Consider the following 16,029-nt stretch of genomic DNA (forward strand, 5'->3'; position numbering starts at 1 on the left):
GCGGAGGGGTTGTTGATTCCGGGCCAATCATGCTGCATAGTCGATATATACACTTGACCTCATCATGATCTAAGTCTTCTTGGGCATAAACCCATAGTTAGGTGCCGCTCTAAGTCCTTATTGAAAGCGATAATCTAATTGAATTCAAACATATCAGAACATGGTAAGATGCCGGGGAGAAAACCGACATCTGGGATACAGGCATATTCAGCGGTCATTCCGCCTACGATAGTGCATCTGGGCCCCATTTCAAGATATCAAGACGACAACGGGCGCTTCTTCCCGTATGGTATTCCTGAATCTGCTGAGTATCCTGTCGCTTGTCCGCCGAGATATCTGGTAGAATCAGTCCTGAGGCTTCTCAACTACAGTTGATGTTACATCTATGGTAGCAGAACATCGCTTGACGGCTAACTTCTGGGGTTTCGCAGAAGAAGTCTCTTTCAACTTAACAACTTTCTTCCTTCCCTTTAAGCGGGTGTCATAATGTAATGGCAATATCGCTGTACTGGAACTAACCTATATATAGCGGAGAGGCTGTGCAGTACCCCAGTTTGAGGTTCTGCATTGATTTGACGGACCCTGAACCTTTGGGCAGCGAATCCTGTGCAGGAGGAGCAGTACTGTAGAGGCCTATCACATCATTGATTATTCTAAATCAGGATCCTCTCAATCCATCGCTGGGTCGTCCATGGTTTCTTCCAATGCAATAACTTATCTTTGCAACAAAACAGCGATCGTGGAATGGCATCGTGAACTCAGCACACTCCTCAGCCACACCTTAAACATCGAGAGATGATCCATTCCGCTGTTTAGTGATTACAGGAGCCAAGACTGCTGACTTGGATGCATTTTCTAACTATGGTATCCATTGCAACGATCATCTCGACCGAATCCAAGGCAGCACTGGGTTTATTACGATGCTGGGATCCTGAATTCTGAGCTCTCAACTCATTACTCACGGGAGACGCAGCCACAATAATTGACCCGCACCATACAACTTCTCCAGTTTCTTGGATCAATCACAAACCAGGTCATTGACTATCTCCAGGGTTCATCTGCAGCCACGAATGTCGGCAGTCCCCGCCTTACCCGTCTAGCAGCGATGACCGCATTCTTGGCCGGCATAAACCGGATCAATGGATTATCAAGATTCCAGGCAGCTGCTTTCCGATGTTGGGAAGATGGATACCCTGCGCCAATCTTCAGGCTCATTGCTCAGATATGATGCTGATGCTTGGTATATGAATCCTGGAGAGGCTTCGAAACGCGTTTATTTTTTCGCAGCTGACCGATGGAGCACATCAAACACTTCACCTATTTCTATTTTGAATTTCTCGACAGACCAGACCGCTGTGGGATATGGACTCTGGGCGATAATATCGTTGATTTCGGAGTCTGGCGATTAAGGGAGACACGACAAGCAGTGATGGACGGCATCAATATAGAAATGCGCTGAAATCCACTGGAGACGCTATCGCCTCAAAGACGAGACACACAGAATCGTACTCTCAGTTCCATCAGTCCAATCCATTTCTACAACTCGAATCCAGCAACAATGCGCCCTTTGCAGCTCCTCGCTCTCTCTGGCCTCATTCTCGCGAGCAACATTGCGCTCGCAGCCGAGCTCCACCGTGATGATGTCCCTAATCGCTGCTGGGACGTCTGCGATCCAGTGGTGGCATTGCCCAGCAGTGCGATAACATGCATCGCGACGACCACAGGGCCGAAATGAAGTGCATCCGCGACTGGAACCAGGCACCTACTTTGGTCCCCGTCTGTGAGGCATGCATAGCTCAGTTCAGAAACGACACTCACAATGACAATGATCGCGATGATGACCGTGACAATGACCGCAGAGAGATTCAACAATGGTATGGTGGATTATGCATGCCATGTGCCTTTCACAAACCATGAATAGAAACTGATACATATCTGTACAGATGCATATGATATCCTCACCTCCTGCTCCTTGTCCACTACATTATAACGCGGCTGCTTCAACATCTATCCTGAGCTCTGCTACGGGTACTATCAGCGCAACTGCGACGAACAGTGCTCGCAGCTCAAATGGATCCGGCGGTAATACTGGTAACTCGCAGCCCGGCAATGCTCAAACGACCAACAATGCAGCGGCTGGCTCTGCAGCCCCGAAAGCTGCGTCCGTGGCGGCCTTTGTGGGGTTGATCGGTCTTGCTTGGCTGTGAGGATCATCTAGTGACCATCTCCATGACGGAAACGAGCTAGACTTAGGCATTTTGGAGCGAATTTCTGATGATCCACCTGGTTATTGATTGATGACATGATGCTTTTCATACCCGTTCCGATGACTCTAGTTGTGTGATGTTCCGCGCAGGGACCTGTCTACACCTTCAGCCTTCAACATACCGTTGTAGCGTCTTATAGGAGAGCAATGATTCAAGTGAGTTTATTCATACCGATCTGTATGTCGCTTCTGAAGTCAAAAGAAAGCACAATTTGCGACTAGGCATGTACAACTTGACTTTCAATGCTTTAAAGTGCGGTCGTTTCAGGAAAATGTGCACAACTATATGACAGAGATCCTTCAGGACTTTGTTTCAAGAACACATAATTCATTTCGATAAAGAATCTATCTATACATCATTGCGCAGTGTTGGGGAATGTTGTGGAGCATCTCTAGTAACCCCTTACTTCGTCCACATCACACATGCATATGGGGTAGATACATTTGAGGGGACTTTTTGACGGACTCAACTTGGTTGTTCGTTGAGTTTGGAAGATCCGAGGGGGAGGCCATGCCAGGTTGCTCGCCTGGAAAGATCTCATATAGTTCTGAATAAAATAGCAAGGCTGAATTGGAGTAATGAAACTACGTCTTGTCGGATTTTCCAGGTCACTGACTGGAATCGGCTTTTGTGGTCAACTCGAACCTGAATATATCATGCATCACAAAGACGCACGAACCATGAATATATATAATTAACACTCAGTTATCGGCAGCTCATATCCGAGGATCGTAAGAATTATAAACGAGTTCAGGAAGAATGTAAGAAAGCCATCAGGTTTTTGTTTCTTGTGTGCTTCTTGAGATGATGCCATTAGGCTGACAAGTGAAAAGACAGTCAATATATATGTGCACTTCCTTAAAGAGAATATTTATTGATATCCAGCTGCGAATCAAATGCATGAGTGAGGCTTAGAAGAGATCTGTTAAGTCAGTCTCTGGATTTCGAACGTAGCGCCTGAGATGCCCAGTACTCCATTGGCTGAGTGGTGTCATACTACGGTCTGATGCTTCCAGACCATGATGCTCATATGTAATAATGAAAGGGCTGGTCCTAGTCTGCCTCAGGAAGCACGGCGAATATCAGTCCTCGTAGGCCACATCGCATCTGGTTGCTACTGATCTCAATATCTGCGAGTATGCTGCAGATACATGACCTGATATCATAATGTCCAAGTTGGTTCAGGTACTTGTGATAGGATACAAGTATATATATTCATGTTGTACCACAGTACTTGATTTGCAGAGAAGAGAGCGTGCGGCCCTGACATCCTTCAAACAAGCGCACAAGCCCAAAGAGCGAGCACAACCAGAAATGAGCTTATGCAGCCACTGTCAGCAGCCGCCCTGTCCCGTCGTTTACATATCTGTTCCTGTGGTCTATCGTCCCTCTTTATGATAAGTTAGAGAGGCGCCTTGTGGCGTTCTACTAGCCATTTGGTGGCAAGCAGGGATGATGCAGGTGCCTAAGGTACCCTGCTCATGCTTGCGTCTGCATCAATCGATTGCACCATCCAAGTCGAATCAATAATCGACCAGGAAGAGTGCTACAGGTAGACGATATGATTTGACATCACGCATGGATGACATGTTTGGTAAGTGGACTGGACCTTCTACGTGCAACGGCTCCTGATGATCATGTCGTCTCCGTTAGCCCCTGGTCCCCAGTGGCACTGCCAGTGTCAGTTGGTACAAGTCGAAGTGCGGGATGACCAGTTTCCTTTTTTGCTTTTTTGACCTTGACCATGCGATTGCCGGCGATGACTCGAACCTCAGTTCTTGATAAGCAGTGATGGTTGGACAGCACCAGGAAGAAGTCAGGCTATTCTCAACGTATAGGCAGAGCAATAAGCATCAGATTCATGATAATCTGACGACGGTCTATGTAAGATGAACGACAGCAGTCTGTACCCATCTGACACTGCTCACTGGACCTCGGATGATTGACAACCTTGCCGTAAGGTGATTAGCATCGTGACGAGCACATACTCCATAGTCATGCCCGTTTAGGGGGTGGTGTATGATGAGATTTGTCATAACCTCGCCACAGCCCAGTGGATCATGCGGTTCTGCTGCCATGTATGGCAGGATGACACCCTATTATAATGTCACTGTAGCCACAAGTGACAATACTACTAATGAGACATGTTGGATTTCGAGTATCTCGAATTATGGAGGACCGCTGGGATGTGGCTCACTGCCATCACCTGGTAATGTTACTATTACTTGGTCTGGTGGCTTGACTTAATTAAAACAGTAAATTGGCCGTCCCTTTTCTCCAGCTGCGAACAGACTAAGAATATTCCACGACACGCTTAGGGAGTCCGTTGCCGGGATCATCGAAGGCAGTGCCTCCGGAAGCCACACCGCGCGGGACTAACTAAAGCACTACCTAACGATTAGTGGTGAATGGTGAGGCGGGACTGCTGGGGCGAGTAGCGGAATTGGCCACAGCATCGGGAGTCTGGCCCTGTGGTAGCCTGAAAGCTGCAGGCATGCTATATCCCACATAGTAGGTAGTTGGTTTATGAAGTTACCTAACTACCTTATATGAAGAGCTCCTGTGGAACTGAATTATACCTACTCTGTTAAATAATGGTGAATAAGCTATTTAAATAGGTCGAACATTAAATCTCCCAGAGTGAAGCTGTTGCCGAGATTTGAAAGGCCCCAGTTTTCATTGAACATCCCCAGGCCACGAGTTCTGGTCGCACTCTAGCGTCTTCTAGCTTGTGGTCTAAGGAGTGAGTCCATTCCCATACCCAGAAATTGGGGATTGAGGACGGATCCCTTCCAGAAGGTCATTTCTCTTCGAATATTTAATGGAGCTGATGGCATTCCCTTGACATCATTCGTCGAAAAGGTGATGGATCATTTCTGGCGCTTCTCCTCCATGGAGAATTGCGAAGTTAGAATAGGGGTTACGGGGACGGAAGATGCACTCCGGACGGGGCCCATTCCATGTACTATTGATATTTGACACAGACGGTCAACGGGGAGCCATGAGGGAAATTGTTCGAGAAGCCTTGTGCCTCAGATAAATGACTGATTGATTTGGGTGTTCCTCGGAAGAAGGTCTTTTCTAATTCTGCATTCAAATTGACGAGCGTTTTCTTTGATTTCACAACGGCAGTGCAGCAGTGTTCGCCCCCCCGTCAGAAGGAGCTCAGGGGCTTAAAGCTCGATGTAACAGGATCACGATACTTGCTTTGCTAGACATGGGCCGTGTTGCCAATCGACTACTTTCATAGCTCTGCCTATCAGGCAGCTATTGGACTTGATCATCCGCTTATAGTCAACCCAAATCGAGCAAAGCAGCAAGAGCTCGTGTGGGTGTCTGCTTGTGTTGATCAACTTGGGCCAACTAACTCTCCCAAGAGAAGCATACCTTAGCAGTAGTCCATATTAGACAGGCCCTCTCAACCCACAGTGGTGGATCCTACGTGGAATCTAGCTCAGACTCTAAACGCGCATTGGTATCAGAGTCCCAGGCACCGGCTCAGGGGAGAAACTGTCACTCGGGAGCTAGAAAACGACAATCACCATGGAAATCGAAAGTCCCAAATGAAATACGTACTTCTGGTATTGCCAGGGAAGTAATCAGTTTCAGTCTCAAAATGATGATCCGCCGTCCATAAAAATACTTATTTCATGAAAGTAACAAGACGGCTAAGTGGCCGAAAAAGCTCCGATTAGGGGGTAAGGGGAGCACAAGATTGCAGGCAAGTCAGAGCGTCCCGACTGCCAAAGTTCAGTTCCTGCCCCGTGCTGCTGGAGGGGAGACTCACGAAGGAGGCGGGGTGTCGTGGTAGGACAAAAGAGACACTCCTTTGGCTTATTTGTGACTGGTATCTACACAGGGGGAAAGGAAAGCTCACCAAGACATCGTTCAGGAATGGATTCTCAGAGAGGTGACCATTCTGAAAGAGAGAAATACAGATCAGGTTACTGCCCTCCAGACTAGACCATTACATGACTAGACTGATTGCATGCACTATGTAGTAAACAGCGCTCCTCGTGTATAGTAGTATTAATAGATAGAGTGGGACATTCTAAGAGCTTGTTAATAATAATGGATGACAAGGAGCTCCAAGACACAAGAGGGTCCAGGGGCAAAGGAGGGACGGAGCATAAGGAAAAATCAATAATACCAAGGCAGATAGACCAGGTAGACTCCTACTTGGCTCGAGAGTCGTCCAAATCAGTACTGGAATATAAAGAACATCTGCTGCCGAATGCTAAGGCAACTGTCTTAATACCTACATGATCTGAATATCTATAAGTACAGCGTTCTGGTTCCTCTCTTCTGGTTGGTCATAATTCAATATTGCTTTTTCTTCCTCATCTTATTGATTCTGTTACAGACCCCGAGTCTCAATCTGAAGGCCTCCTAATTGGAGTCATACTTATACTTTGTTAAAAAATTTACCATCTTGCCCTCCGGTTTTCCTCTGTGTTGCATCCTAGCACGTCAAACAGCAGGATCAAGCATCAAGCAGGACACAGGAGTCAAAAGCATTGCTGCGAGCCTGCAAGTGGACTTGTATCAGGATCAGATACCGATTTCTGTCAGGTTAAACAAACCCAAATTATCCACTACTGCGCGTCTCTTGATCGTCCCGTCGTCGTCCCGTCCTCCGTCAGCATCAACCCGTCGACACTGACGCTCATACTCATCAACAAGGCTGCATTGCTTTTGTCAATCCAGTAAAGCGTTCTTTACCAGCGAGCATCGAAATATTCAGACTAGAGCAGTCGGTTCTGCTGCCCAGCTGGACTCTTGCGCCCGGTCTATAATACAGCCACTCCGGGAGTTTGTCTTTCACTCGACTTTCATTACATGACACCAAGTTCGACGGTAGTCCGTACCAGAGAATAATTCACCAACATTTGTGCGTTGTCGTCGGTATCATACCAATCGCAGTTCTGAAGTCACAGTTGAGATTGTTGGGTTTGTGGTTGAAACTGCAGCTTCGCAACTGATAAGCATCCCTGATCTATCGAATCTAGCCTACCCAAACTAGCAGCTGCATCCAATCCTTGGCGGTTTGGTTTCGTGGAAGTGGATTCGTTGATCTCCGGGTCCTCTAGTACTCACCTTAGTCCCGTACTACGGAATACCTCATTTTTTTTAGTTTGCTCCTCGTTGAGTCGATCTGACTTCTGAGTGAACGGTACGCCGGCTGCCGGATTTCCTGGTGCGTAACTACTCTTCCTCACGACCAATTACACCTGGCCATTCTTACCATACCATTACCACATATTACACTCCAGGGCTGAGGTCGGTGGCTTAGGTTATGACCTAGGTACTTTAGGCTGTGACGAATGGTGAAGATACCTACGTTACTGACCGTAAAGTACTTGATCGTAACCTATCTTTCTGCCTCAGGTGTCTCACATTCACCCCCCTCAAGTCCCTCACTGTGGCTGTCTCTCTCCCTCTCTCTCTCACTTTCCCCCCCTCACCACCACCATCACAACCACATCCGCAACCAGTCTCAAGCTTCGCGAAGGTGGTCTGTGTTCCGGGTAGTGGCGATTTATCTTCCCCTTCTCTCTTGTCATTTCGTCTCATCTTCCGTTTCCCGACGACCTCCGTTGAGACCGTCGCTTCATTGCTTCGGTTTATTCGCGGAGGACGAGGAAGGATACGACAGACCCAGGAAAATCAACACCTGGTAGCCCCTGGTCTTTAATGATATCAAGCGTGACGACTGATTATTTCCATTCTTAGTGAGAGCGATTTATCTAGAGAATCCTTTCTTGTTTCTCTTTTCTTTTTCGTCGCTAGTGTTGTATCGCAGATACACTTATTTTTTTCATTTTCTTTTCCTCAAATCAGGGACCATCAACCCGCCTTCGCTGGTGGAAACTTTTTCTGTCGCTTTCCCCGGAGCCAAAGTCAACCCCCTCTCGAGCACGTCGTCTGCTATTATTTTTCGCCAAACCATTTTATTCCCAGTTCACGACGCCTGCGCCGGGTAGCTCCTATGTTTTGAGCACTGTCGTCTAGGCTTATCGGGTTTGTTGTGTGGTGGGTATTCCAGTGCCCACATTCCACGGTTGGTCGCTAGTTGGGAATTCTCATTTCTCGGCCGCCATGAGTTATCAACAATCACAGGAGATGTATCACGACAATTCTTCTGCGCGTTCCCCTGGCTCTCAGCGTCACCAGCAGCCTCTACACCGTCAGCCCTCGCGACAATTTGATGCATACGGCCCAATGCCTGTCAATCTGTACGATGATTCAATGGCTCGCTACGACACCGGCCGTCTCGAGCGCTTGAATCCGTCATTGCACAATAGCTCTTATGCTTATGACCTCCCAGGTTCTCAGACTTGGAATCCAAATGGGTTTGCCAACGCTCAGACTCTGGGAGCCATCCGTTCGGCCTCGGCCAGTCTGAAGACCACCTCGCGCACTGGTCGGGCGGGTTTGCCTACGGTATGTGTTGACTCCAAATTTCATGAAATATTATCTTTGTCTGTTATGCTAACTCAAGAATACAGACATGGCTTGACCAGCAGCCTGGTATGCCCAGTCCTTTTTCGAATCTCGGACCCGGACCTCTTCAAAGTGGTGCAGTGCGTTCCGAAGGCGCAGTTCCCTCGGAGGGAGACGACGAGTTGATTCCGACCGCGATTGTCATCAAGAACATCCCTTTTGCTGTCAAGAAGGAGCAGTTGGTACAATTGATGACTGAGCTGAACCTCCCGCTTCCCTACGCGTTCAACTATCACTTTGACAATGGCGTATTCCGGGGTTTGGCCTTTGCCAATTTCACCTCTGCTGAAGAAACCGCCACCGTTATCGAGGTTCTTAACCACTTCGAGCTCCAAGGTCGGAAGTTGCGGGTGGAGTACAAGAAGATGCTCCCTCTCCAGGAGCGCGAGCGCATCGAGCGGGAGAAGCGCGAACGTCGCGGTCAGCTGGAGGAACAGCACAGGCCCATGGCTGCCTCGCAGCTTCAGACTCAGAGTTCCATGTCTTCCCTCACGTCCCACATTCCTGCGACGTCTCCTTCTCCCGTTTCGCAGCGTGGCCAAAAGCTGGGTAAGTCAGAGCGAGCCATTCCACACTCCGAAATCTGTTTTGACAGTTCCGACGCTTTCGTTGCGTTCGATTATGCTAATTTCACTTTCATTGCAGAGGTCGATTTGAATGACAGCACAACGCTGTCCTATTACTCTCAGCTCCTTCTTTTCAAGGAAGATCCCAGCCGCGATTCCGTGCTCTTCCCATCTACTCTCAGCCCTATCCAGCGCCGGACGGTCCACACTCTTGCGCACAACATGGGTCTTGGTCATGCTTCTCGTGGTACTGGCGAACAGCGACAGGTGCAGGTTTTCAAAGTCGCTCCCGGCACTAACGTCAGTCCGCCTCTAACCTCCATCCCGACTGCTGTTCAGCCAGCCGATACCGCTCGTCGCGGACTGAATCGCGCAGCTACCATTGACTTCAGCGAGGCCAGGAACGAGGGAGGACCTGGTCATTTTAGCAACCTTCGTGGACAGACTTCCGGCTTCCTCGGCGTTCTTGATTCGTCTGGAAACTACGGAAATACCCAGAATCTCCGCGCGGCCAAGTCGTTTGCCGATCTCCGCTCGTACACTCCTTCTCCCGTGCCTTCTTCCGCGAGCTTCCCGGCAGCCTTGCAATCCAATGGCGCACGTTTACAGCATTATGAGGCTGTGACCAGCGGCGCGTCGAACACCCCCACCTTGACTTCAGCCCCGTCTGGCTCCTCCCTTGGCGTGCAACGGGACGACAATCTTTTGGTGAACAGTCTGAGCAGCCTGTCCCTTGGCACTGGAATCGGAGGGCCGAATGCGAGCCCCAGGAGATTGAGGGGTATGTTCTCTTGGGATCAGCAGGAAAGTCAGCCTTCCAGCGCTGGTCCCATTGGTAGTAACCGATCCATCGGACTTGGATTTGACGGTCAGTCACAGGAGCGCATGCCCATTAGGCAGCCTAGAGGCCCAATGCCTGAGAAAGGCTCGGGATTCCGCCGATCGAACGGACATCAATCGCGTGGAAGTGATGAATTGCGCACCAATTCTGGAGTGGAGATTATTGTGGAGTAAGATGCTGGACCAAAAAAAGCACATGATCGATGAGAGACGAAGACAACGGAACTTGTTTAGATTGCTTTGCCGCGAGACGAATACGACTCTTATATCACGAGGCCTAATCCAGATGTGCGATTACTGGCTTACGATTCGATGAGGGATGACGCGATGACACTCCAAGAGAATCAAAAGAAAATTTTTTCTCTGATCTAGTCAAGTTTTAGACGTTATTTTGGGGCAGTCCATCAGGCACACTGTTTGGACGGACTCGGTACTTTTTTTTCCTCTTTTCTTCTCAGAACACCATCGCAAAAAGAAAGCTCTGAACTTCTGAGACGCGGGCGCCTTGCATGCGAGAAAACATTCTTCTCTTTTCATTTCTGTGTCATTTGTTCCGATCTTGCGTTTGCGGCGGAAAGCACAATAAAAATTTGTTTTAACTGGAGGGAGGGTCTACGAAGAACGACAATAAGAAATATCTCATCATGTCTTTGACTAACACCACGAGACGTGGCATACCAGCATTCGCATATTGTTGCTTCTGTATAAGGGCGATTTGCATCGTTTAATGTTGATTTCTTGATTTTCTCTTCTTCTCTGTTTCTTGTTTTAATCTTCAGCACTATTCTTCTCTAATTCATTCATGGATTCGAGCTGTTTTGAGCGGTACTGGACGGATATGTTTTATCATATCACGTCTCCCCTTCCTTCGCCTGCATGTGGCAGGTTCATGGACTAGCATGTCAATGGACCAAGGCCATATTCAATCGGACATTTGCGCCAGCATTTTCGAGTTGACATGTCCAATCGCCGTCGTCGATCCGAGCAGTTCTCCTTGCGTTGTGCCGGAGCGCTGGCAAACGAGGGAAGAAACAAATAAACGAATAAAGCACGTCTCGACCGTCTGCTCGGGAGTACTTAGCTCAATGGATTCCATACGGAACTAGTCAACTGGTGGCTTTCTGCATCATTTACACTCTGGCGGCTCTTTTTCGAGGTTTGGCCCTCCTGCGGCTTCTGTTCCCTTTTCACTTAGTTCCTGAGACCGATTTTTCAGTTCTCATGTTTCTCAAGTTCTCCAATCAATGTATGTGTTAGTTAGTAAACCACTTTAGTTTCTATTTTGATAGATATGTAGCGGCAGCGTCATTAGTAGCATAAGAGTAACATCCACAGCGGACTAGCGAAGCTAGAAATGCATTAGGGATGCATCATGCAATAGTCCGCGTTACGTACAGCCTATGGCATCCCTTGCGACAGTCCATTTTTAGTCAACTGAAGTATACATGGCTGAGACAGCATCATTTCATTCGATTTATTGGATATATGGTCGTTAACAATTACTAAGTTTTTGTGCTTGAAAGATATCAAGGTAAGCCATTGCATTTCTCATATCCAGACGGACCAATTGACGTACTGTTCTATTGGTAAACATTACATAGTGACTAGGACTAAAGCATGAGACCTACTGATACAATTTCATCAAAAAGGACTAAGGATAAATATAAAAAATAGGTAAAATAATGAAAACACAACACCGTTGATCAATTTAAAGAAAACAGAAGTAAAGAAAAACAGGCATTTTAGAAAGACGTTTCCTACTACCGAGATATCCCCATAATTCCCATTACAGCGCCCAGGCAAGTCACGCAAACGGTATAAACTGACTAGGAAGATGGAAGAACCGATTCAAAAAGAAAGAGACGAGGAAAGAGGGACGCAAGGCGGCAAGAAAATGGAGTAGAACAATCCCAAGTGCAGCGTGGTGGAGGGGCGGACTGACGATGGAGGATGCGCCTGAAGTTATTGCCGCAAGGATTATCGCTCGAGCATGGCTGTTTTCAGGCACCGCCTCGTGAAGCGAGAAAAAGAAATGCTGTAGCCGGGCCCAAGAGCAGAACCTCTTTTTTCATCATCAAGATCAAACGCCGTATTCGTGGGGTATTTGCCGTTTTGTTCGTTTTTTTAAGCCTCGGACTTGTTCTTCTTCTTCTGCTCCACCTTGAGCAGCAGCGCACGGTTGATACGTGGCAAGACACCACCGAAAGCGATGGTGGCGCGGATCAAAGTATCCAATTCCTCGTCACCACGGATGGCGAGCTGCAGGTGGCGGGGCGTGATACGCTTGACTTTCAAATCCTTGGCGGCGTTACCAGCAAGTTCGAGGACTTCCGCAGTCAGGTATTCCAGAACAGCCGTGACATAGACCGCAGCTAAAATATGTGTGTCAGTGAATCAGGACAAGAAAACACGTCGATGGGGAAGAAAAGGGAGTCGTGTGAATGGTAATCATACCTTTAGCGCCAACCCGCATCTTATTTTGCGTGTTGTTCTTCAAGAAACGCTTAACACGACCACAGGGAAACTAAACCAGGACTCATGTTAGCTCAAAGCGTCCAAGCGAATCTTCAAACGAGGTCATGGATTGAAGGTAAGAACATATTGATGATCTCCATGGCAATAAAGTCTCGCAGTATGTTGCGTCTTCTACAGATTTCACATTCGCGATCCGATGGAACCCTTGACAGGCAAAGGAGTTCCTCAACGTCGGACGTGAAAACGCGTTGTTCCAATGGAATTTCCCGCAACATCAAATTCATCACAAAGAAGCCGTTGCCAGAGACATGAGAAGGCATGAAACAATATTGTTGCCGTGCATAGTACTAAGAAACACACGATATACTGACCTGCAAACCCGCTTTTGCGCTGTGAGACTTCTGGGTTTTCCCCGCAGCATCCTTCGCACCAGCCTTTCCGCCAACAGACTTTCCCTTTCCGCCGGGCATATTGAAAATTGTCGAGATTCGGGGTCGCAGAGATAAAAATGACGCGTTGAGCAAGATTCAGATGATTTGGCCAACGGGGGTGGATGTTGTGATGGTTCAAAAGTCCTCAGATACGCGCGTTGTTGATGGATGAAGGAGTCAGAAATGTCAAGGCCCATCCTGGTCGCTAAAGGCGTTGATCGTGGAGGGGCGCTAATCCCGATTAGGAACAATGCTCAGCTTCGACTTTGGATGCTTCGACAAGCCAGCTGAGAAGGCATAGTGAGCAAGTCACACCGCCAGGCAAGCTTGAACTCGGTCAAATGAGTTGATCAAATCTAGCTTGTCTGTCCCTTAGTCAGTAAAGGTTGGTTAGCAGAATAAGCATGGCCCATCTACGATGGTGCTGAGGCTTCGCGGCATGGCTGAAGCCAGCCCCTCAGGTATGGTACGGCTTCAGCCATGTTTCTTCTCGTTAATGATCATCCAACATTGAATATGTCTCAACCCATGTTGTCACTTAAGAAGATGAATATCTCAGATAGTCGTAGCTGAGTGAATGGTCATGTCAAGCAGCTGAGCAAGCTTGATGATGAGAATTGACGCTGCAGAGTGTTGTGGTTGTCGGGGCGCACATTACATAACTGAACAGGTGACTTTGATGCCTTAGACCAAAACTCTGCCTGAGGACGCAACCGATCAACAAACTATGCAATATCGCTTATCAGGCCAATCTAAAGATAAGCTCACGTGCCACGTTTTGGCCACTACAGCGAAAGGGATTTCTTCACGTGATCTCACGCCATCTGGACAGCTGTTCGACTTTCTGGGGCTCCAGGTTTTTGCGCTTTGTCAGAAGGTTCTGCCTGCACGCGCCTCCCTCCTCGACCCCTTCAGTTTCAGTTCAGTCCTGCCAGCATTGATCTTCCTCGTCAAAGGTCCTTCTCGTCAAAATGGTGAATCCTCAAGTGTGAGTATCTCAGCGCATTTTATTTTCTGCTTCTCTTGGGCATAGAGATCCCTTTTCCGTAATTATTTTGCTTTGACGGAGGTCGAATAAGACTGACCATGCCTTTATCTCCAGAACTAACCTGGCCATCATCCTTGTGATGATGCAGCTGGCGAAGAAGGTTCCTTTTGACAACCCGGATGTCCTCTTCCTTGTCCGTTGCATATACCTCGCGTCCAATGTGATCATTTTTGGACTTTATATGTATACGCAATCCAAGATCAATCAAAAGAAGGGTACGCACTTATCCGCAGTTGCACCGGGAAGTTGTGGTGGAAGCTAATTGAATTATTACAGATATGACTACTCTGAAGTATGTCGAGCCTGCCCCCATGGGCAGTGGCGAGGAGCCTCGCCCCGTGACAACCACCAACATGGATTACGACAAGGGACAACTGCGCCAATTGATGAAGTCGCAGCTCATGGGAGTGGGTATGATGGGTGTCATGCACCTGTACTTTAAGTACACCAACCCCCTCCTGATTCAGTCGATCATCCCTCTGAAGAGCGCATTGGAGTCGAATCTCGTTAAGATCCACGTGTTCGGGAAGCCCGCCACTGGAGATCTTCAGCGTCCTTTCAAGGCCGCCAACAGTTTCCTGAGCCAGGGCCAGGTCAAGAGCGACAAGGCCTCCGTCGAGAACGCCGAGAAGAACTGGCGTGGCGGTGTCAAGGAGGAGTAAGCTTCTGGATCAATTAGTCTTACGTGACAGTTGTGGGCAAGAACTTCTTTCTTCATCTGTATTTATAGAGGCGACTTCAATGCAGACTCTGGGAGGTGATCTAGATTGCAACGAGGTTGCTAGACAAGGACATGATTAACGGCAGCGTGATAGTCGCAATTGATCACATTGTATTGATAATGTCACTGGTTTCCTGACCGCTACGTGAACATCAGCTTTATGTACGGGCTCGTCCGATGACTTGTCCCCTTTGACGTAGTCTGTTGGATTAGCTGCTTTGATATCCAAACGTCTTGTGTTCGCAGGCGGCGAGCATCAATGAAAAGTTGTCTCAAAGGCTCCGGTTATTTGAAACAGATGCGTAGCAAATGGGTGATTCAGTGGTGAGAACATGACAAGTCATCTTTGCGGTTGGCTTTAATCTCCTAGAAATTTGTATCAAGGAGTAGATCCTCGGAAGCTTCATTGGAAGGATAGAACGAACTCCATTACTGAACATTGAACAACTACTCGATGGGATTATAAAATTTGATATTAACCGCAACAATACTTTGATAGAAGGCTACATCTAATAAGTTGAGACCATTTGTGCATCCAGAAAATGTCATGCAATGCCTGCAGGTGTCTCAAGTCTCAATTGGGCGAGGAAAAGCATAACATATACATAAGGTACAAGCCTCTTTATTGACACACTCCAATTGTCCGCCGGCTAAAAGGCAGAGATTTCAAATCCTCAGGAGACAGAGGGGCAAACAAAAAGAAATCGAGATAAGAAAAAAAAAAAAAAAAAGTGTGTACCACATGATACTTTACTTTCAGCCGGTGAGAATTTCTGGAGTACGGAGAAGCCCTTCAAGCCCTCTCAAGCTTCGGTGAGTGAAGAGATCGCAGTGATGGAGATAAGCTAAGGTATGATTAAGTGCTCCGCACATTCTAGAAGTCCCAAATAAGAGGCTATGGATTAACATTGTTCCGACATAGGTATCATGGTCCCAAAGCGGAAGAGCCGGACAGCCCCTCTTTCAGAGGATCTCTTGGTGGGCTGTTTTTAGTCCTTCCGTTTCTGTTACATCATGCAGAGAGGTTGCCCACCTCATGAATAGGAGGAACTGCGGCTACCCTTTCACCCTCGGAGCGAGTATAAGCGGGTGCCAATGCAACGGGAATTTCTCTATCATAATAACCTAGGTATTCCGTAATCTAATACCAGTCTTTCCGAAGAGCTGGCAGAGCTTC

At 47.8% G+C, this 16,029-nt stretch overlaps 4 protein-coding genes across 4 annotated transcripts; 3 read left to right on the forward strand and 1 right to left on the reverse strand.

The window, feature by feature from the left end:
• Window positions 1–1,819: 1,819 nt before the first annotated feature.
• Window positions 1,820–2,207, forward strand: Asppvi_004046 (putative GPI anchored protein; the record flags this gene model as incomplete). Its single annotated transcript, XM_043300002.1, has 2 exons — window positions 1,820–1,879; window positions 1,944–2,207. The coding sequence occupies 2 exons, from the start codon at window positions 1,820–1,822 to the stop codon at window positions 2,205–2,207; spliced, it is 324 nt and encodes a 107-aa protein (XP_043155937.1).
• Window positions 2,208–8,366: 6,159 nt separating this feature from the next.
• Window positions 8,367–10,351, forward strand: Asppvi_004047 (putative R3H domain protein; the record flags this gene model as incomplete). The annotated part of the gene is made up of 3 exons (XM_043300003.1): window positions 8,367–8,711; window positions 8,777–9,320; window positions 9,417–10,351. 3 exons carry the CDS (start codon window positions 8,367–8,369, stop codon window positions 10,349–10,351), a joined length of 1,824 nt encoding a protein of 607 aa, XP_043155938.1.
• A 1,950-nt stretch (window positions 10,352–12,301) lies between these two features.
• Window positions 12,302–13,122, reverse strand: htz1 (histone H2AZ; the record flags this gene model as incomplete). Its single annotated transcript, XM_043300004.1, has 3 exons — window positions 12,302–12,549; window positions 12,632–12,701; window positions 13,024–13,122. The coding sequence occupies 3 exons, from the start codon at window positions 13,120–13,122 to the stop codon at window positions 12,302–12,304; spliced, it is 417 nt and encodes a 138-aa protein (XP_043155939.1).
• Window positions 13,123–14,054: 932 nt separating this feature from the next.
• Window positions 14,055–14,793, forward strand: Asppvi_004049 (PHO88 family protein; the record flags this gene model as incomplete). The annotated part of the gene is made up of 3 exons (XM_043300005.1): window positions 14,055–14,071; window positions 14,186–14,346; window positions 14,408–14,793. The coding sequence occupies 3 exons, from the start codon at window positions 14,055–14,057 to the stop codon at window positions 14,791–14,793; spliced, it is 564 nt and encodes a 187-aa protein (XP_043155940.1).
• Between the last annotated feature and the right edge of the window lie 1,236 nt (window positions 14,794–16,029).

The sequence above is a fragment of the Aspergillus pseudoviridinutans genome (genome assembly GCF_018340605.1).
Source record: "Aspergillus pseudoviridinutans IFM 55266 DNA, scaffold_3, whole genome shotgun sequence".
Classification (NCBI taxonomy): Eukaryota; Fungi; Ascomycota; class Eurotiomycetes; order Eurotiales; family Aspergillaceae; genus Aspergillus; species Aspergillus pseudoviridinutans.